General features: G+C 49.5%; 7 protein-coding genes across 7 annotated transcripts; 3 read left to right on the plus strand and 4 right to left on the minus strand.

Annotated features, from left to right (window-relative positions):
• Positions 1–522: 522 nt before the first annotated feature.
• FMAN_00569 (uncharacterized protein) lies at positions 523–2,290 on the plus strand (the record flags this gene model as incomplete). Its single annotated transcript, XM_041828508.1, has 3 exons — positions 523–565; positions 743–849; positions 911–2,290. 3 exons carry the CDS (start codon positions 523–525, stop codon positions 2,288–2,290), a joined length of 1,530 nt encoding a protein of 509 aa, XP_041675900.1.
• Positions 2,291–2,755: 465 nt separating this feature from the next.
• Positions 2,756–4,222, plus strand: FMAN_00570 (putative AP endonuclease; the record flags this gene model as incomplete). The annotated part of the gene is made up of 3 exons (XM_041828619.1): positions 2,756–3,107; positions 3,162–3,773; positions 3,825–4,222. The coding sequence occupies 3 exons, from the start codon at positions 2,756–2,758 to the stop codon at positions 4,220–4,222; spliced, it is 1,362 nt and encodes a 453-aa protein (XP_041675901.1).
• Positions 4,223–4,664: 442 nt separating this feature from the next.
• FMAN_00571 (putative mitotic checkpoint serine/threonine protein kinase) lies at positions 4,665–8,488 on the minus strand (the record flags this gene model as incomplete). Its single annotated transcript, XM_041828730.1, has 3 exons — positions 4,665–6,859; positions 6,909–7,425; positions 7,511–8,488. 3 exons carry the CDS (start codon positions 8,486–8,488, stop codon positions 4,665–4,667), a joined length of 3,690 nt encoding a protein of 1,229 aa, XP_041675902.1.
• A 567-nt stretch (positions 8,489–9,055) lies between these two features.
• FMAN_00572 (putative enolase (2-phosphoglycerate dehydratase)) lies at positions 9,056–10,548 on the minus strand (the record flags this gene model as incomplete). Its single annotated transcript, XM_041828841.1, has 4 exons — positions 9,056–9,851; positions 9,908–10,050; positions 10,110–10,363; positions 10,425–10,548. 4 exons carry the CDS (start codon positions 10,546–10,548, stop codon positions 9,056–9,058), a joined length of 1,317 nt encoding a protein of 438 aa, XP_041675903.1.
• Positions 10,549–12,938: 2,390 nt separating this feature from the next.
• Positions 12,939–13,837, minus strand: FMAN_00573 (Pre-rRNA-processing protein PNO1; the record flags this gene model as incomplete). The annotated part of the gene is made up of 3 exons (XM_041828952.1): positions 12,939–13,496; positions 13,551–13,669; positions 13,765–13,837. The coding sequence occupies 3 exons, from the start codon at positions 13,835–13,837 to the stop codon at positions 12,939–12,941; spliced, it is 750 nt and encodes a 249-aa protein (XP_041675904.1).
• A 477-nt stretch (positions 13,838–14,314) lies between these two features.
• FMAN_00574 (uncharacterized protein) lies at positions 14,315–16,598 on the plus strand (the record flags this gene model as incomplete). Its single annotated transcript, XM_041829064.1, has 2 exons — positions 14,315–15,143; positions 15,193–16,598. 2 exons carry the CDS (start codon positions 14,315–14,317, stop codon positions 16,596–16,598), a joined length of 2,235 nt encoding a protein of 744 aa, XP_041675905.1.
• Positions 16,599–17,476: 878 nt separating this feature from the next.
• Positions 17,477–18,585, minus strand: FMAN_00575 (uncharacterized protein; the record flags this gene model as incomplete). Its single annotated transcript, XM_041829175.1, has 4 exons — positions 17,477–17,492; positions 17,543–18,237; positions 18,311–18,411; positions 18,567–18,585. The coding sequence occupies 4 exons, from the start codon at positions 18,583–18,585 to the stop codon at positions 17,477–17,479; spliced, it is 831 nt and encodes a 276-aa protein (XP_041675906.1).
• Between the last annotated feature and the right edge of the window lie 1,259 nt (positions 18,586–19,844).

The following is a 19,844-nucleotide window of genomic DNA, read 5'->3' on the forward strand; positions in this document are numbered from 1 at the left end:
TAAATAATAATAATAAAATACCAACGTCGGTACCTTATCTATCAAACCTTCCATTGATTTACCTTGGGTACGGGACTGTCTAATTTGTGTTAAGGAGCGGCAAGTGGAGACATGGACAAACTTCGCTCCCCCTGGCCAGATCAAGATCGAAGCTTCTGATTTCACGTGCCAAACATAACCTCTGGTTGGTGCGACGTCATCACTGGCACTTAGCTTTTTGCATAAGGTAGGACCTACCTTACAAACACGAAAGCGGTTCAGGTTCCACCCTCTCCGTAAGGCGATATCATGGCGGCTAATGCCCGTGTCATAGTCGCCGATTGAAACTTCCCGTTCTCTTTCTCTCTTTCGGCGTTGCCAATACATATCCTTCTTCTTATATCAATTTCTGATGTGACTGTGCTTGTTGCCAGCAGTTTCTCGTGCAATCTCCAACATCCCCTCCAAGTCCCCCGGTATATCCATCCGCCCAAGGATCTTGCTTCATCACGAAGCAGCAATATTCGAGCTGTCCTGTGTATCATGTCGAACTCTGTGGTTGACAGTGATGTACCCCTCATTAACGGTAAGCCTATGCATTCATGTGCCGTTGATTTGTGCCTGCCTTGGGCCCTGCATACGTGCGTTACGTTGTAGAGCAGGCAAATGGTGATGTAATAGCTTGATTGCTGATACATTGTTTTGATGGGTTCTACCCCGTTGATTTACGATTTTCCTAGAGACTTACTAACATAATTCAAAGGGGCCCGTCCTTATAATGCAATCGAGAAAGTGACAACAATTCCTAATCCGGAAAGCGAGCATCCGGTCGAGCCGTCCCATTTGCAGAATGGAGAGGCTGTTGAGGCTGTATGTATTAAACCCTCTGTCTTCAAATCATCAAAGAGCCTGTATTAATCACGGTTAAAAGAGAGATCCGGAGCGCCCACAGCAGCCTGATCGTGATTTCGAGTCGAGTATCTCTACCAGCAACGCCGACTTTGACGATCTAGTGCTTTCTACAAACGGTGCGCCTGATGACAAGCTGAATGGAGCAGCCCCGAGCGGAACTCCCAATGGTACTGGAAAGAGCTATGCAGCAGCAGCAGCTGAGGCGGACCAGAGAGGCGGCAAAGAAGAAGATCCAAGCAATGTTGAAAAGAGTTACGCCGATGTTGTCGCTGACAGAGACGTGGATAACAACAGCAGACATGACCAATGGTCCTATCCCGAGCTCCCCATTACCGCTCATCCTAAAAATATCAAGACCGGGAGCTGGCGCGCGGGAGGCATTCGTTTCGCGCCATTGCGAGTGCCCATGAGGCGACGGCTACAGACTGCAGCAGTCTTGTTTCATTGCATGTCTATTGCCACATTTGTCTCAGCCTTTTGGTTGATCTGCGCCAATCCGCTCGCTTGGCCTATCATTATAATCTATCTGATCCATCTTGCTCTTTCAACTGCAGGAACCAACGGTAACCTGACCTACCGCTCAGAATGGGTACGAAGCCTCAAGCTCTGGAAGCTCTTCACTGGATACTTCCCCATGAAGCTGCACAAGACGCATGAACTACCGACTGGTAGGAAATACATCCTCGGGTACCATCCACACGGCATCATTTCCCATGGCGCCTTCGCCGCCTTTGGCACTAATGCTCTTGGGTTTCGCGAACTGTTCCCTGGAATCACTAATACGCTCCTCACTCTCGACTCCAACTTCCGTCTCCCCTTCTACCGCGATTATATCATGCTTCACGGTCTCCAGTCAGTCTCCAAGGAATCGATATGGAATCTTCTCTCAAAGGGCGGTCCTAGCAATGATGGCCGAGGCCGCGCTGTTACCATTGTTGTCGGCGGTGCCCGTGAATCGCTCGAGGCCCAACCAGGAAGCCTTCGGTTGATCCTCAAGAGCCGAAAAGGGTTTGTCAAGATGGCACTTCGTACCGGAGCCGATCTAGTTCCTGTTATTGGATTTGGAGAAAACGATCTCTACGACCAGCTGAGCCCTAAGACACACCCCCTTGTGCACCGAATCCAGATGATATTTCTCAAGGTTTTCAAGTTTACCGTGCCAGCTCTCCACGGCCGCGGTGTGCTGAATTATGATGTTGGTCTCATGCCTTACCGTCGGCCCGTCAACATTGTTATCGGACGGCCGATCCGCGTTGACAAGGCTCATGGACCTCAACCAGGCCAACAGGACATTGATGAGCTGCATGAACGTTATGTCCAGGAAATTGAGAAGTTGTGGGATGCATACAAGGATCAGTTTGCTGCCGATCGCAAGGCCGAGATGGAAATCTTTGCCTAAATTTTCTCTTATGTGTTGTAAAATGCCTGCGATGCTACTACATATTGGTTGTCAGATTGACAACGATCGGAGCTGTTCTCAAGGTCTAGGCAGAATTGTGTGGGATTTCGTATTTTGATTGTGTCAAGGGTGTTCCGCATATCTTTTTTTTGTTCTTAGTTTCGAAGCTTGTAGTTATTGTATACTCCTATGCACTAATTGCATGTACGTACCGCGTATTATTGTTCCTTAGGTTCCACGGGATGGTCGATTGACCCAGGTCTGCATGTCTACTACCTAGGCACGTGACTGCGCGCTTCGAAGTGAAGGACGGAGCGCGTGGGTCGCGTCACAGTGTAGCTCTTAACAATTGACCTCCACTCGAATTCATCCATCAACTACCTAGCTGCCTATCAAAGTCCCCAAAAACCTTTCCGGCACAATTGAAAAGCCAGCTCTTCTGTCTGGGATTTATTTTCATCGGCGATGGCTCGTACGTCTCTGCGCAAAAAGCAGGCAGTTAGCTACAACGAAGACCCCGACGACGACGAGATGCCCCAGGTGACTAATGCTGTAGCGGCTGCTACTAAGGTCATTCAGAAGACTAAGGGTACAGTTACAAAGACCGTAATTGCAAAGTCTGAGTCTGTAAAGACAGCAACGAAGCGGAAAGCCTCGCCCGAACCTGAGATAGCCTCCCGAGCCCCAACGGCAAAGACGACCAAGAAGCGCAAAACAAAGGCAAAGGACGATGATGCGAAACCCTTGGCAGACAGAACGGACGTATCATCACTGAAACCTACCATGAACATTGGCGCTCACGTCAGTGCCGCAGGAGGTTAGTCTTATACTCGATTTCCTTGGTTGTATCAGGCTAAACGTTTCCCTCTAGGAGTACAGAATTCTGTCACAAATGCTGTCCACATTGGCGCAAACGCTTTTGCACTTTTCCTCAAGTCACAAAGAAAATGGACGAACCCGCCTCTTGACCATGAAGCCAAGAATCAATTCATCTCAATGTGCAAAGAACACAGTTATAGCGCAGGCGAACATGCCCTTCCCCATGGCTCATATCTCGTCAATCTAGCGCAGGCTGATGAGGAGAAGGCGGACCAAGCATATAAATCCTTTCTAGATGACCTAGAACGTTGCGAGCAGCTGGGGATTCGCTTGTACAACTTTCATCCTGGATCAACCGGGGGAGATGCTAGGCCAGCAGCCATTGCACGTATTGCCGCGCAGCTTAACAAGTCACACAGGGCCACCAAGACGGTGATTACAGTACTGGAAAACATGGCAGGCAGTGGAAATGTCATTGGATCAACCTGGGAGGATTTGAGGGACATCATTGCCCTGGTTGAGGATAAATCTAGAGTTGGTGTTTGCATTGACACCTGCCATGCCTTTGCAGCTGGCTATGACCTAAGAACACCAGAGGCATTCAGTAAGACTGTCAACTCTTTCAACGACATAGTTGGCCACAAATATCTCAAGGCCTTCCACTGCAAGTTTACGATCTATTTCCTTCCTTTTTGCAGCGACTGACATCTCTTAGTGAACGACAGCAAAGCCCCCTTTAATTCCAATAGAGATCTCCACGCCAACATCGGCACGGGCTTTCTCGGCCTCCACGCCTTTCACAGCATCATGAACCATGCCCCTTTCGCGGGCATGCCTATGGTACTAGAGACGCCCATTGATCGGCCAGGTACTGACGGGAAATCCGTCGAGGACAAGAAGGTCTGGGCTAACGAGATCAAGCTCTTGGAGCGACTTGTTGGCATGGATGCGGGGACTAAGGAGTTCAAGGACCTTGAAATAGAGTTGCAGGCCCAGGGAGAGTCGGAAAGGAACAAGATACAGGATCAGGTTGATCGTAAAATGGCCAAGGATGCCAAGAAGAAGGGCGGAAAACGGAAGAAGAAGGATGATTCTGACGACGAGAGCGAGTAGATGTCTTCAATTGGTCACTGTAGCATGTGTAGCAAGTTTGGCTGATGGAAAGGACTAGGAGCGGACAGTTGGGTGCAATGTAATATCATACTCTCGTCTCTTTGTACTTTACAGGGCTATGGCGGTCATCGCCCGTTATCTGGCCTGATATGATTAGGTTTCCCGGTTCGTTATAGCAGTCACTCACTGCTTACGAAAAGACTCATCAAATGACGACTGACGAGTAGGTTCTCATGAACGCAGACTTAAACCGATCAGTATTTCCATCGCAAGGCTCATCCAGATCTATGATAATCTCCAAAGGGGTATAACGGCTCCTTACTATTTACCTTGCAAAGAGCAAGGACCAACACATGAAGAAAATGCTCAGTCAACCAACACCCCCTCTACCGATATCCAACGCCAGGCCTCCAAGAACGACAACACCACTCATTAGTCACCCCTACTTGCGATTCTTGCCAAACGTAGCTTCAAGCCTGCCCATGACACTCTTGAGTCCAACACCTCTCTCACAGTTGGCCCCTAACCAAGTTTCCATCCTTCCCCTGACACTCCTCATCGACTTAAGCACAGGCATCTTGCCACCATCCTCGCCCCCAGCGGTTGCAGCAGCTCCAGGGTTCAGCAGAAGCTCGAAACAGTCAGACCAGAGTTCAGTCTGCCAGTATCGTTTGAGGCTCTCACGGATCTTGTAACGTCGACCAGACTTGCCGAGTCCACCTTGGTCACACCGTATAGTCTCGATGTACTTGCCAAAGAGGAGCGTGTGGATGGTGCCAGCGAGGCCGTGGTAGTCAATCTGCCACGTCCATGGGCGGCCCTCTCGCATCTCAGCGCAGTCTTGAGCGCTGGTTTTCCAGTCGGCAATGAATTCAACTTCGGGGACAAAGGCGCGCATGTCAATACCGCGACCAAAATCAATAAGCACAACTCCACGAGAAGACCACCCACCGCTCCCATCAGCCTTCCACTGAGCTGTCAGGGACTCGTCATCAGAGAGTGTGTCCAAACGTAGCAAGCAATTGTCGGCTTTGAGATCTCCGTGCAGAATACTCTTGGAGTGAAGAGCCTCAACGGTTCGCAGAAGCTCGATAGTAAAAAACATTGCCAGCTGCTCATCCATGACGGCAGAAGGTTCAGCTCGGAAGAAGTTGACAACATCTAAAAGGGTGCCATGGGGATGGTAAGGCAGGAAAAGAAAGGCTTCATCTTGGAAGAGGTGCATCTCATGCGCATACGACAAGGAGGCAGAAGCACGATGCTGAGGGCCCAAGCGAGTGTGAACCAGACGCATCATATGAAACTCCCATGGTGTAGGTGGGTTCTCCATCTTTAAAGCCTCGATGTCACTACGATGGCTTACTGCGAAAGCACCCTTGCCCATGGTAGGTATTGCGTTCTCGTCGTTCTCATCAGCTTCTGGAGCCGAGTTCTCAACAAGATAAACTGGTGCGAATGCTCCAGCACCAAGCTCTTTCTTGATTGTGTAGGTAGAAGGAGTGCCAGGGAGCTCAATTACTACAGGAGCAGTAACAGGTCCCGTTTTATTATCGCCCGACTTGTTTGCCTTAGCCAGGGCCTTGGCAAACCTGCGGATCTCAGCCCCTCGCTCGTATTTCTCATGCCTATGGTCATAGAAGCCAGAATACGAGCTCAACGGGGGCAGCATCTTAGAGATGACCTCAGAACGAACTGACTCATCCGCAGGGTTACACTGAGCATCCTTGATAATGGGGCCCTTTGGGGCAAGAGGCTTATGAGGGATTGCTTTGCCCAAAGGCCCAATGGATTTTGGAGCAAGAGGTGCGGACATCTTGGGGAGTGGAATAGGATCGTTACCCATCTCTCGAAGAGGGCTGCTTAGAGGTTCTGAATCTGAACTCCCCTCGTCCTCTTCATCAATAGTCGGAGAATTATCCTTCTTAGAGGGTGTCTTGTATCCACGGCGCTCCACAGTTACATCCAGAGACACTTCAGTCCTCTCAGTGATGGGAGTCATAAAGGGCAGTCGGTTGTTGGCCACTTCGGCCGGATCCCTAAATGGCCGAGTTGGGGGCTCGTAGTCTTCAGGTGGGATAGGAACGAATGTTGTACGAGCTGCAGGACGGAAATCTTCAAACAATGGAGTTTCAAGCTCCTCGGCATCGTCATTTTGCTCTTCTCCAGTTCCCATTTGTTGGTTAGTGTTGTCGAAAGCTTCAGATGACTCCTGATCAGGTCCTGGGGTACCTGTATCGATCAAGTCGGATCCTCGTGTTTCATTTCGTTCGGTGCCTTCGTCATCAGCATCCTCCCCATCAATATGAGGAATGTGTCTTCGAGTTGAAAAGTCAGACCATTCACTAACACTCTTGACATCAGACGTCTCATCGTTCTCATCGTCGCCGGCCTCACTGGGCTCTATATGCCTTGTGGTGCCTGTGCTTTCTGCATCAGTAGTATAATTATCATCACTCTCATAATCGTCATCATCTGCGCTCTCTTCATCCTCTTCTTCCTGTCCAGCAGGTTTCAGGGGTGCGTTGAAAATATCATAAATATCATCAGTGGCAGCCTTAGTATGAAGTGTCATAGTAGGCTCAGAGGTGTTTTTCTTTTTGAGCTTTGGTCTGGACGGCGAGTCAAGCTTTGCTTTGACTATTAAACGGTCAGAAGATTGTAAGATTCAGGGAACATGGTGACTCACTGATCTGGGTCTCGTTGACCTCTATCATTTTCTTCTTCTTACCACCTCGTGGCCCCCGATGTTGCTCGACAGCCTTGCCATTCTCGTCATACTGTACAGTGTCCTTGTGAACCACCAACTTGGTGGAAGGATCCTGATGAATAACCAACTCCCCAACTGTGTCTTTGTGAATGGCCAGCTTGCCCACAGGGTCTTGATGGACAGGGGGTCTATCAATTGGGTCTTGATGGATCAGTAGCCTCTCCCCTGCTCCTTTGCTGATTTCCTCGATCTCGAGGGGGATGACAGGCTCAGGAACGAGGTTCTCGTCAAATATTTCATCTTCCCAACAGTGGTCGAGCCAGCCTCGGCCAGCAGCCATAATCTCCTCGAAACTAAGCTCCGTGCCAATCTCTTCAGGAGTTGGGTAGATAGCAGCAAGGTCAACAAAAACACGCTCTTTTTTTCCAGTTTGCGGATGGACGGAAATTTGATGCTTCGATGGAACAACCACGATATTCTGTATTTGCGAAAGAGACTATTGAACCATAAAAATCATAACCATACATTAGTCCTATGATCATCAACATGTGGGCAAGCCGGGAGGAAGAATATCAACTTACCGGATCCCTAAACACTGACATCTTAGGAGCCGTACTCTTCCTGCCGCCAGCTGGCAGTGTCTCACCCGCCCAGGGTTTGGCTTCCACCGCATTCTCTTTCCTTCGGTCTGCCAATGAACCAATGCTGTCCCACCCTTTTGAGCCCGCACTCATTGATGACATGGCAGAAGGTTGGGCGTCAGCATCAGAAAAGATTGCCAGCTTGGACTTGGAGGGTTTGTCGGCTCCACCACTCGAAGGTCTTGCCGCCTGAGGATCTGCTGCTCGCGCAGCAGCAAAGGGATCAACTTTAGCAGCAAGAGCCGGCCGCATGGTAGGTAATGCTGGGGATGAGGGTTCGTTCATGACATCCGGCTGCTGGGCGACACGCTGCTCGAATTCCTTGAACTTGCGAATAAGTCGCTGAACAGGTCGAGCCTCGCGGTCAATGCCCAGCTTGTACACTTCTTCGGCTTGTGCCCATCTATTCGCTCCCTCAAGCCAAGCAGCATATTCTTCATAAAATAATGCGAGGGACTCTCCTATCCCATGTCGCGACAAGAACATGTACGTCTCGCGCGGAGTGTCGGAGAAGAAGTGGATGTAGTGAACCCAGAGTTTGAGATATCGAGGGTCGTTCTTGTATTGCGCTGAACCAATGAAGGTTTTTGTTGCACGCTCGAGAAGGGTATGCAGTTGTGATTGAGGTGTTGCTTGCGCTGAGGGATAGGCGTCTAGGGTCCATCGAACATAACGTTCAAAAACGTCAAGAGGATCGTCTGACTCGGCGATGTTTTCAACTTCTTGTTCGAATTCGGCGCGAATGCAGTCGTTGACATTGCGCGTGTCCGAAGGGGTCGGCGTAGACAGTTTATGAAGTGGCGATGGGGAGTAGAGCTCAGCTAGCTTCTTCGCTGAACGACCACCTGGTAAAGACTGAATATTTTCTTTCTGTCCTTCGATCAAGTCGAAGTCAATCAGATCTCCTGAAGCTGACATGGCGAGTTAGTATCTCCTCCAGTGAGGCGTTTGCTTCATGTAAAACACTCTCAGGGGCAGTTAGGGATGTGGTTGTTGTTAAAAAGGCTAAACATTTAAGTGGGATGGTGACATATTATTATTGTTGATAATAATGCAACAATAGACTTGTTGCTGTAGAAACAGCCACACACAAGCCACATCGGAACACCAAGATCCCTCGTATCAGTTAACAATATCTGTAGAATCTGATGAAACACTGAACCGTTGAAGAGGCAATTTTCCAAATTTATGAAGCTAATTCATGATTTTGCTCATAGATTACGCCACATGAGTAAGCCTAATTCATCACGAAATATTGAATCATTTTCTATTCTGGGACATGCACAACGGGTTGACCACGAGGGGAAAAGAGTTTGTTGAACTTCAATCAAAGGTTCATTAATTGATCAGTTTGCTTTTACTATTTTTGCCTCTATTACTTTCAATTTGCCGTTCTGGTATATGGTCTCACGCGCTCCCGGCTGAGGACCCAAAGGCATCATTATCATCACAAGGCTTTTGTTCCATGTATCAGTCTATTCCCATTTACAGGTTAACAGACTTGCGGAAGTTAGCACCAGGGTAAATAGCCTGGTCACCAAGCTCCTCCTCAATTCGGAGAATCTGGTTGAGCTTGGCGAGACGCTCAGATCGGGCAGGGGCACCGGTCTTGATCTCGCCGGCACGGAGACCAACAGCAATGTCAGCAATGGTGACATCCTCGGTCTCGCCGGATCGGTGAGAGACCATGACACCCCAGCCATCAGCGTAGGAGTCCTTGGCAGCCTGGATGGACTCGGTCAGAGTACCAATCTGGTTGACCTTGAGAAGAAGGGCGTTGCAAGACTTGAGCTCGATGGCCTTCTTGATTCGCAGAGGGTTGGTGACAGTCAGGTCATCGCCAACAATCTGGATGTCCTGAGTCTTGGAGAAGTAGCTCCAGGCCTCCCAGTCGTCCTCGGCGAAGGGATCCTCAATCGAGACGATAGGATACTTCTTGCAGAGCTCGGAGTACAGGTTGGCGAGCTCCTCGTATGTAATCCACTTGGTGGGGTCAGACTCGGGGTTCTTGAAGTCAAGATCGTACTTCTTCTCCTCGACCTTGTAGAACTCGCTAGAGGCGACATCCATGGCGATCTTGATCTTGCCGGTGTAGCCAACCTGCTCAATAGCATCGGTGATAAGCTCAAGGGCCTCCTCGGCAGTCTGGATATCGGGAGCAACACCACCCTCGTCACCGACGTTGCCAGCGGACTGGCCATATCGCTTCTTGGCTAGGCCCTTGAGGGCCTGGTAGACTTCAGCACCCTGGCGCATGGCCTCGGTGAAAGTGGGTGCCTCACTATAACCGCGTTAGAAAAAAGAAGAAGCTTGAGACGAGCGTATCGAGGTACGTACGTAGGAACGATCATGAACTCTTGGAAAGCGAGACGGCCACCGGCGTGGGAGCCACCGTTGAGAACATTCATGAAGGGAACGGGGAGGACATAAGGCTTCTTGGTTCCGGCGAGGTCGGAGACGTGAGCGTACAGAGGAACGCCCTGCAGTAAGTGGTTAATTGAGAAATTCATAGCATGAAACTCATATTTTTGAAGCTCACCTTCTCAGCAGCACCAGCCTTGGCGACGGCCAGAGACACACCGAGAATAGCGTTGGCACCAAGCTTGGTCTTGTTGGGAGTACCATCGAGCTCATTAAGGAAAGCATCGACAGCGGACTGGTCCTTGACATCGAGGTTCTTCTCGATAAGAGCGGGAGCAATGACGGTGTTCACGTTCTCGACGGCCTTGGTGACACCCTTGCCACCCCACTTGGACTTGTCGCCATCTCGGAGCTCGCAAGCCTCGTGCTGACCTGGATTATCATGAACTTAGCGAGTGCATACGGAAAGTAGCCGAAGGGGGTCAGGACGAACCGGTAGAGGCACCGGAGGGAACGATGGCACGGTGGAGGCCAGTCTCGGTGACGACGTCAACCTCGACGGTAGGGTTTCCACGGGAGTCGTAGACGGAGCGGGCGAAGACCTTCTTGACAGCCATGTTGACAGGTGATATGATTTCTAAGGGTCGTTGGGTTAATTGGTATGCCTTTAGGTAAAGATGTAAAGGATGAAAAGGAAGAGGAAGAGGAGGGAGAGGAGAGGAGCGGGGAGATGAAGAGGTGAAAGAAATTATATAGCTGATGGAGTGGAAGGTTCGACCGATGGAACGGCTGGCGCTCCAACGGGCAGTGCCATGATAGAGCTGAGCGCCGGGCACTTGGACAATAGCAGTGCCAGCCAGTGCCAGGAAAATTCACTCAATAAATGAGTGGGTGAAATATGCCTCAACGTTGCCCAGCCCAAGCCAGCCCAGCAACGGAGAGTGGTTTGTTATTGCTCATCACAGCCATCCATACCAAACCACGCCAAATCAAACCGGCTCATAGCATTTTTTTGGTGGGGGTTATTCCAATCGTTGAGGGGTGACAGAAGGTGGAGGAGGGGTTTGGAGGGGGAGGGGGACCAGCCTAAAGAGCTCCCTAGAGCTCAGGTCGCTCTGCTTTGCTGGTGTGCTGTTGCGATTGCTGAGGGGCAGTGGAGGGGTATGGGCATTGATAATAGCTGTGACTAGCTATTTTATCTCGATTGAGACTCACCTTAGGTAAAGTGTTTATGTATGAAATGTATGCAATTGGAGCCAGCAGAACCTGTCTAGAGGCAAGAGAGAATGATGGCAAGAGGATAAGAGGTGTTGGATGCAATGAAGATAAGAAGAAAGAGAGAGAGGGGGGGAAAGATGGCCACAGGATGGGAGCACAAGGTGTTTATGAATGGTTTCTGGAAACCAGAGGAAATCAGTCGATCCATTAAAAGTCAAAAGTCAAAGCTCACTCCTAAAATGGGAAGCCCAGCCCAGTCAACGGTCGACACGAGAAAGGTATGATGAGATGTACGTAGCCTGCCATCTCCCGTCTTGTCTGTCTGCACGATCTTCCACGTCTCTCTCACCAAAAATTACCTGCGAGGTGGGGTCCGATTGACCTTGGAGGGGTGAAATGATCTCACAAATCTCACCCTGCCCGGCCAATTCAACCAGAGGAGGGATCCAAAAGTCCAGGTCTATTCTCCCCCTGGACTGGGCTCAGGTCCCACTCTACGAAGCTTTACAATCACCTAGATCCAACCATCCCACATTGCTAAAAGCCACCTCAATGGTTCGCCGCTCACCTTGAGATCCATTGACATTGACATTACTGTAAACGGCCGACAAGAGAACACGCTAGGGTCCCAGTAAGCTACATGGGTCCTCGAAGGACGTCAAACATTGCTACTCCCTGTGTGTTAGATCGGCGTTGGCATTGGGTGATTACTAGCGATATGGAATTATGCCGCTTAAGCATGCTATATTTCACGCCCGCCGACACAGCGCCGCACCGAGACCGAGAGGAGACGAGAGGATGGAAAACAGACCGAGGATTCATAATTAGTGTCATGACGAGCATAGTCCACCATATGCGCCTCCACACACCTTCATTGACTCTCTCATGTTGCTGTGCATAGCATCATCTCCACGTACAACAGTCCATTACACACAGCTCGATGCAGGCTCATGCTTCGCTCCCGTTGATTCCCGGCACCGCGGGCTCATCTTGCCCGTCGTCCGCCGCATCGCTGCCCCAGACTCGCCGTGCCGGCTCGAGGGCGTCTTCCGGTTGGACGATCCCCGTCCTGATCGGAAGCCAAATTGACCAGGTGCAACGAGAAACGAGACAAATCCTCCCTAGACCCGGAAAGCTGCATGTTGAACATTGTGCGTAGCGGCATGGCCATTCATTAGTGCCGTTGAATAGCGGCTCTTTACAATGCCTTGCTTGCAGGCTTGACCATGTTCCTGCTTCAATCGGGCATGTTATTCCCACAAGGCACTCTCAGAATTGCGTTGTGCTTCGCTCAATTGTCGGTCAAGGCTCCAGAGTCGGTCGATGAAAGTTGATATGTTCTGATAAACATGGATGCTGATGGAGTGACCTGAGTCCGTGCCTATCAGCATCTCATGAGAATCTACAGCCAACAAGAGACCGAAGCCAACCCACCCCCCTCGCATCTGGGTGGGAAGTTGACGTCTGAATGCTCGTAAGGCCGAAGGCGTGGTTTGATACTGCAGAGCGTGATATTGACGCAATGTATCAAACATGATCTGACTACAACCACGACTGGCAGTCTCTACAATTAGCCCGCAACAATCATCATGCGTTGTTGGCCCATGGGTATCGGTGGGTATCCACGAAGCGACAAATCGTTTCATCTCAATGTTTCATCGTTATCGACATGCTATGACAGCCTCCCATTTTTAACTGAGTAATCCTTGTCCACATAATCCAAGATCATAATGCTGTCCATCCGTAACGCCGTTTGTAGCAACCCAAGTCTATCGTCAGCTTCCGTTACTTAGAAGCGTTCCTTCATTCGTGCCGCAACCGTTCGGAGGTTGCCGTACACCTTGCCAGGCGGCTTGCCGAGAATCAGGCTCACAACTGACTCCCGAGCAAGGTGGATGTTCTTGAATCCACCCAGGATGTGAATCTTTGAATCAGCAAGCACGATTCGGGTTCTACTGGCGTTCTCTATAGCAAACTTGGTCTTTCCATCCTTTCCAGCAATTCGTCCAATAGCACGGGCCTGGCTGTCACCGTGCATTGTTCGCACATCCTTAATCTCGAAAGTTTGGATGTAGAGGTCGTCGAGTCGAAGCAGCGCGATGGCATCGTCCACATCAAACCCGAGAGTGAACGCCTTGACGAAGTCTTCCCCTTTTTGCAGTGCCCCAGTATCAGTGGTATGCTTCGATGAGCGCAGCTCGACTGTCTTTCGCTTGATGTTCATTCGACATTGTAGCTTGAGGTGCTCGACCAGAGGAGGGTAGATAGAAGTCCATGACTGTTTTAAAGGTGTCATTCGGTGAGGAGGAATAGGGATCTTGCGAGTTTCCACACGGGTGATTGGGTCCTATCAAGGTTATTAGGGTCATTGAAACTCTGCATGACGGTATGGGAGTCTCACAATATCTCTGGCGGGCGCAAATCGAGGCCGTCCTTCCTCATCGATAGCCATTCCATTCTCATTGCTCTCCTCCACAGGCACAAGAACATCCGCATCGGTAGGAAGAGCGTCAGGCGCATCTAAAAGAAACTCCTCGTCGTTTTCTGAACGAAAAAAAAAAAATCAGATTATGTTTCCACGATTCTCTTATGTCGGATTTTTCTTGTTTTCATACCTTCAACTGGGAGCGGAACGTCCACAGCGGGCGGGGCATCCTCTGCGTTCTTCAAAGCGGTCGGCGCAGGCATTGTGAATAACGAATGAGTGGCTTTGCTTTGCGATATTCTCTTGCTATGGGGTTCCAGAGCTGTTCTCGAGGCACGTGTATATGCTAAAACTTTGGTCGTAGAAAATTCGTCCAAGTCAAATTCACAGACGTCTAAGGGTATCAGAGGTTGGTTTGGTGGGGGCGTTGGTGACTTTCGAGCAATCTGATCAAAAATTTGTGTGGCTTATCGTAGCTTATCGATTGGTTTTCTGCCTTCAGTAGCCAGGCGCGTCATGGAGTGACTTTTCCAACCGGAACCATGGAAGTGCAGCTTTGGCTAGCATTTGCAGTGACGGAATCTGTCGTTCATTAACCCCGATCAACTCCTCCCCCGTAACAGTAATCTTGCTTTTTTCCTAGAAACTACAACAACAAAGTCCGGTTTGGCTCTGACTTCGCCCTATTTACGTTCTCGGTGTCGTCTTGTTCTTCAGTTAGGCACCATGATGCTGGAATGATGGCCAAGGGTATCCCCTCTTCTCTGATCGGGCGTTGCTCTGGTATCTGCTTCAATTCTTCTCCAGCAACAGCCTCTTCGGTCACCATACGTCCTCTTGCAGAAATCAGTCGGAAATGGTCATTCTTACCGGCGACAATCGTGCTCTCAAATACTCGATTTATTCATTCCCACCGAAAATGTCAGACTTTTGATCCAATCTCAGACAAAGCGTCGTTGCCTGTCACGCCAGCCTTTTTATTGCGCCATGCATTTCAACCTCGAAAATATGTTCCCGAGCGAATAACCCCTCTTACAACGCACGCCTCAACTCGTAAAATATCCCACTGGTCATATTGGTCATCGAAGCCATGGCAACAGCAACGATTGTACAGTGGCGGTGGCAGTGGTCAGGGTAATGGATCAAAATGCTCCTGCGGCAAGGATATCACGGGTGTTTCCACCACACCAGCTAAAACAACAGAAGATCTGGAAAGGGTCAAGGCTTCGACATTGAACGAAACAAGCAAAGATGCTCCCAGTCAGCTGGGGAAACAAGACCCTACGGGGTCGGATTCTGAGCCAGTCTCTTACATGTCCTATCTACACCTGCCGAGAATGCCGCATCGGCCAACCAAAGAGGAACTGCTCGAGGCCGCCAACGGCTTTTGGCAGCGACTCAAGGTTCGTTTAAAATGGGTGTCGATTAGAAGTATGAGACCGTGGAATATTGACGAATGGGGTGCTTTTGTTTCATGGTTTCTTTTCGGCCACCTCGCTTGGATTATTGTCGGAACAACCACATTCTTCTCCCTGATCATTTTGTCAATTAACACCGTTGTTGCCCAAGGTATGGTAGTGTGCTTCGCACGAAGGATCTACATGCTAACATACACCAGAAACCCTCGCGCAATGGGTAGGTGACTATTTGACACAGTCTGCTGGCGTCACCGTTGTTTTCGAGTCTGCTATTGTTCCCAAGTGGCGTGATAATGTTATCTCTTTCCGCAACGTTTTTGTGTCCCGACGACCTGGCCAAGGCAACGTCTCATCCGTGAGCAAGGGCTCATCAGATGCTGCCGCCGAGGCTGCTGCCGGCCGCAAAGCAGATCTCGTGGGAACGTCTGAAACTGAGGACGATGGAAACTACACTCAATTTGACGTCACTCTTTCAACGGTCAATGTCACGTTATCATTCCTGAACTGGTGGAATGGCAAAGGATTGTTGAAAGATGTTGAAATCAAGGGTGTTCGCGGTGTCATTGACCGAACTTCAGTGACATGGCCAGCCGAGGAGGTCGATCCTCTGTCATATCGTCACAAGCACCAACCAGGAGATTTTGAGATCGAAAAGTTCAAGATGGAGGACCTATTACTCACCGTTCATCAACCTGGCGGGTTCCGGCCATTCTCTATCAGCATCTTCTCTTGCGAGCTGCCCCAGCTTCGCAAGCAGTGGCTATTTTATGATTTCCTTTCAGCCAACCACATGTCAGGATCCTACGATGGGTCGCTGTTTACGATCCATCCCCGACAAGTCCACGGCGTGGTACCCAGTGGTAATGGTGACCCAGAAGCTTCGGTCGGCTTTGGTGATCCAAAGGCGTGGAAAAAGTTCAGTCGACTCCGAATTGATGGTTTGAAAATAGACCATCTCAACCGCGGTGTTGAGGGCCCTTTTGGCTGGATATACGAAGGGAATGTTGATATTGTTGCTGATGTTATGTTTCCCGCTGACACCGACGAGAGCATCACCAAGGTCATGGCCGACTTCTACGACCAGCTTGAAGAAATCGTCGACACAAATAGGCACCGCTTCATGCGCAACATCCAAGAGCAAGGCCCTGCTCTTCTTACATCAGGACACCTTTCAGACTCAGCTGGAGATATCCACGGCGAAAAGCCAGCCGCCGAGCCACAGACAAGTGAGGATGAGCGTCGCTACCTCATCATGGACCTCCGAATCTCCATGAACGATGTCAAAGCTGCAGTCCCTCTCTTCACCAAAGATATGTCTTACGTCAATCAGGCACTGGTCCGTCCTATCGTTGCTTATATCAACGCGAAGAAGACATATATACCAATCAATTGCCGTATCGTGAAACGAGCCAGCGACTTCGATGGTAGCTGGTCGATCTTTGACTGTGGTCTAATGAACGATATGTCAGCGGAGACCTACGATGCATTTGCGAATGACGTCGAAAACCAACAGAGCCGTGTTCGGCGGTTCAAAAAGGTTGGGTTCTGGACCTTGTCGCTAGCGGTTCATGCCCTCTTTATGGGAATGGCAGGCAACGTGGTGTGAGTTTTCTACCACGGGCTCCTCCTCTGCTCGAGTATAACCGGAGCATGGGGGTCGAATGACGATACGTGTGCGACTTTGTATATTTTATCGGCGTTGTGTAAGAGCAGTGACTCATGTTAAGGAAAGGCGACAACGGCGTTAAAGATTGGAAAGTTTATGATACGGCTGACGATGGCTGGCGTTGGTGGGATTCTATATATGAACGATGAGGACCTCGTCCGTGGTTTTACTCTACTCCTTAATCGCTTATAGGAGCAACATGATGGGCGGCAATTGATGAGATACCCTTGCCGTAGTGGCAGCCTTCATCACATGAAATAGCATAAGCTGCCTCAGGTATATGAATGAACATGATCCATGAACTGTGCAGACCAGATTCAATAGTGTTCCATTTCTTCCAGTGTATTGCAAAGCGCCCTCTACTTTTTATCTAATGAGTTCAATGAGACAAATCAACATATGCCTCAGATGCCCATGGCGTCTGATCTTCAAAAACAATTCCTTATACTAAGCCCGTAGAAGAGTATGTTAAGAGCACGAAATATGCTCTGCGAAGCTGGTTCTGCATGGTTCCCATGTATGATCCTTGACGCCCTCCACTTCTTCCGTGTATTTACCATATTTTGAGTCTAAGGCACAATCCTCTCCGATCCACCACCCTCTGTCTGCTGCCCTCCTTATGTCCGAGCACCCAAGAGGCCTCCATGGCTGTATCTTGAAACCACAAAGTGTTTTTTGCGTCAACGGCATGTCTCGAGTCGCCCAGCTCGGCGAGCAGTCGGCTCGACGGATAGGGGGCAGATAGGTATGAGTTAAAACGGAAGCTACGGTTCAGCGTCTGAATGAAAGCTACCCTTGCTGTATCGTTTAACAACGCTTCACATAAAGTCATCACTAGAAGAAAGTCAGTACAGTCTGAACGCCTGTTTCGAGGGGGCACTAACTCTCCAAAATCATCGGCATCGTCATAAGTCGTGGTGTCGGCGGCGTTAGCGCGACCAGTAACCAGCGACGTCTTCGTTTTGGCAGCCTTTGTCTTCTTGCCTCCTTTATCAGCAGCCTTCTCCTCCCGCATCTTCTCGTTGCCCAGAGCAGTCATCGTACTGGCCAGCTTTTTGATCTGTTCGCTGGGCATATCCTTAGCAAGAGCCTTGGTGAAATCCTGGAGAAACAGGCTGTAGTGGGCATTCTTGGAGTTGGCTGAGATGATAGGAGTAAGAGTAGTGCGGAGAGTCTCGAACTGAGCCTTAGTCTTGGGCTGGAAGAGAGGCAGTTTGGAAATGTCGATGGTCTTGGTTGGGTCGTTGGAGTCGACGACGACAGTAGCAGGACGGGACTTGGCACGGCCGGCGCTGATACCAATATCTCCAAACATGTCGGCGGCGTGTGCGAGATCGGCTTCCTGTTCGGTGCGTCGGAGTCGCTCGCGCTTCTCAGCCTCTGTCTCTTCATATTCCTCAACATTGGCGGCACCGGCTTTCTGCTGGGCACGCTCGGCCTGGTGTTCAGCAATTCGCTGACCTTTAGGTTTCTTGGCTGCGGCAGCGGCTGCAGCAGCCTTCTGCTTGGCCTCGGCAGCCTTGCGCTCCTTCTCACGCTCGGCCTCGGAGTCGTCATCGGCGTCCCATGAATCTAGAACCTGTTGATGGGGAGAAAGGTGTCAGCGATTCGAGGGTCGACGACATCTACCAGGCTTCAAGGCAAAGACTTACGTCGCCATCATCTTCTTCGTCGTCAAACTTGCGTCGAGAAGCGGCACCGGTACCGACAACGGGGGAGCCGGAAGAGCTGCTGTCGTCGCTCTCTTCGTCGTCTGAATGCGCTTGTTAGCTGTTTATGCTCTTTGAGGGCGCTGCTTGCCGTGCAAGCATCAGACCCAACGACCCCGCAAAAGTCCATTTCGCTTGAGACATCACAGTAGTCTGTGAATGGGTTCCAGACTGTGGTTTAGAAGGTGTTTATACGTACCCCACTTCTTAGGAGGCATGATGTCTGTTCCTGGCAGTATAGTATGGTATCGCGTTTGGTGGTTGATAGAGTTGAAGTAGGGTGGATTTCTGGGGTGCGAGGATGTGTGAAGGGCAAGTTTTGTGTGAGTTGTGCGGGTGTGGGTGGGTGTTTTGATGCTGCGGTACAAAACGGGTCGAGGACGGATCTTGAAACAAGGAACAAAGGAAGAGAGCGTAAACGGAAAACACTAAAGGTTAGTAGGTAGTGTCTGCACAGGATTTAAGCCAATATCATCGTCTGGTATTTATACATGTACACTACGAGAAACGCTTCTGTCTAGCATATACTTTTCATAGATCTGTAAAAACTACAGTATTGGTATTTGCTTTTCAGGCAGAAAGCCTTTACTCCTAACCAGCATATTCAAAGTGGGATGGAGGGGTTGTCGATCTAAAGGAGGGGCATTTTTTAGTGTGAAAGTTTGGCCGATTAAAAAAAGAAGAATTGGCGCATTTTTTTACACTCTATGGAGTAAACCCTCTCCATTAATCATGATGCATCCGCGACCAACTTCATTTCAACAGGAATAGGTTAGACTTTAGTATAATAACCATATTCCTCTCTACGCTATTGTTATTAGTTAGTACTTTTAATACTGTAAACTCTGAAATTATTTTACGCCAGCACTTACTTCACCGATTTCTTGAAGGTCGTGAGAGGGGCTAAGTCCCAGCTCTGAAACCATGCTGTTTTTTCCCACAACACTCTAATGCCGCTCTTGTCTTCTATTTTTCGGAATCTTGAGATATGAGTTACTACCTTGACATCTGAAGCTGTATACTATCGCGGAGGTGACATGTCTCAATGTTGTGGTGTAGTAGATTTTTTATCATGACTTACCCGGTACCACGAACACCTATCGTGTGGAGTTCTTTTTATAGTAATTACTTCGTGAGTTTCCTTACATTTATGCAATATGGGTTGCAATGTATTTTAGGTTTAAATGCCTTATCTAGGCTGAGCGAGTACATAATGATGAGAAACATGTTGTACTTCGGCCCTGACTACACATTCTTTTGCGTGGGTTGACACTAATGGATATACATATTGACCTTCGCAATAACAACCAATTATCTTTCATTTACCTCACAGATACAATGTGTTCGTTGCAGATGGGTTAGTACGCAAGTTTAGCATGAGATACACCAGGTACTGTACCCTTTACATGATGTGTCAAGCTTCATCATTCTTACCAAGGGAGAATTTGTCGAGAACACCTGCATTGCTGGGACGAGA

Source organism: Fusarium mangiferae (assembly GCF_900044065.1).
Source record: "Fusarium mangiferae strain MRC7560 genome assembly, contig: FMAN_scaffold001, whole genome shotgun sequence".
Taxonomy (NCBI): domain Eukaryota; kingdom Fungi; phylum Ascomycota; class Sordariomycetes; order Hypocreales; family Nectriaceae; genus Fusarium; species Fusarium mangiferae.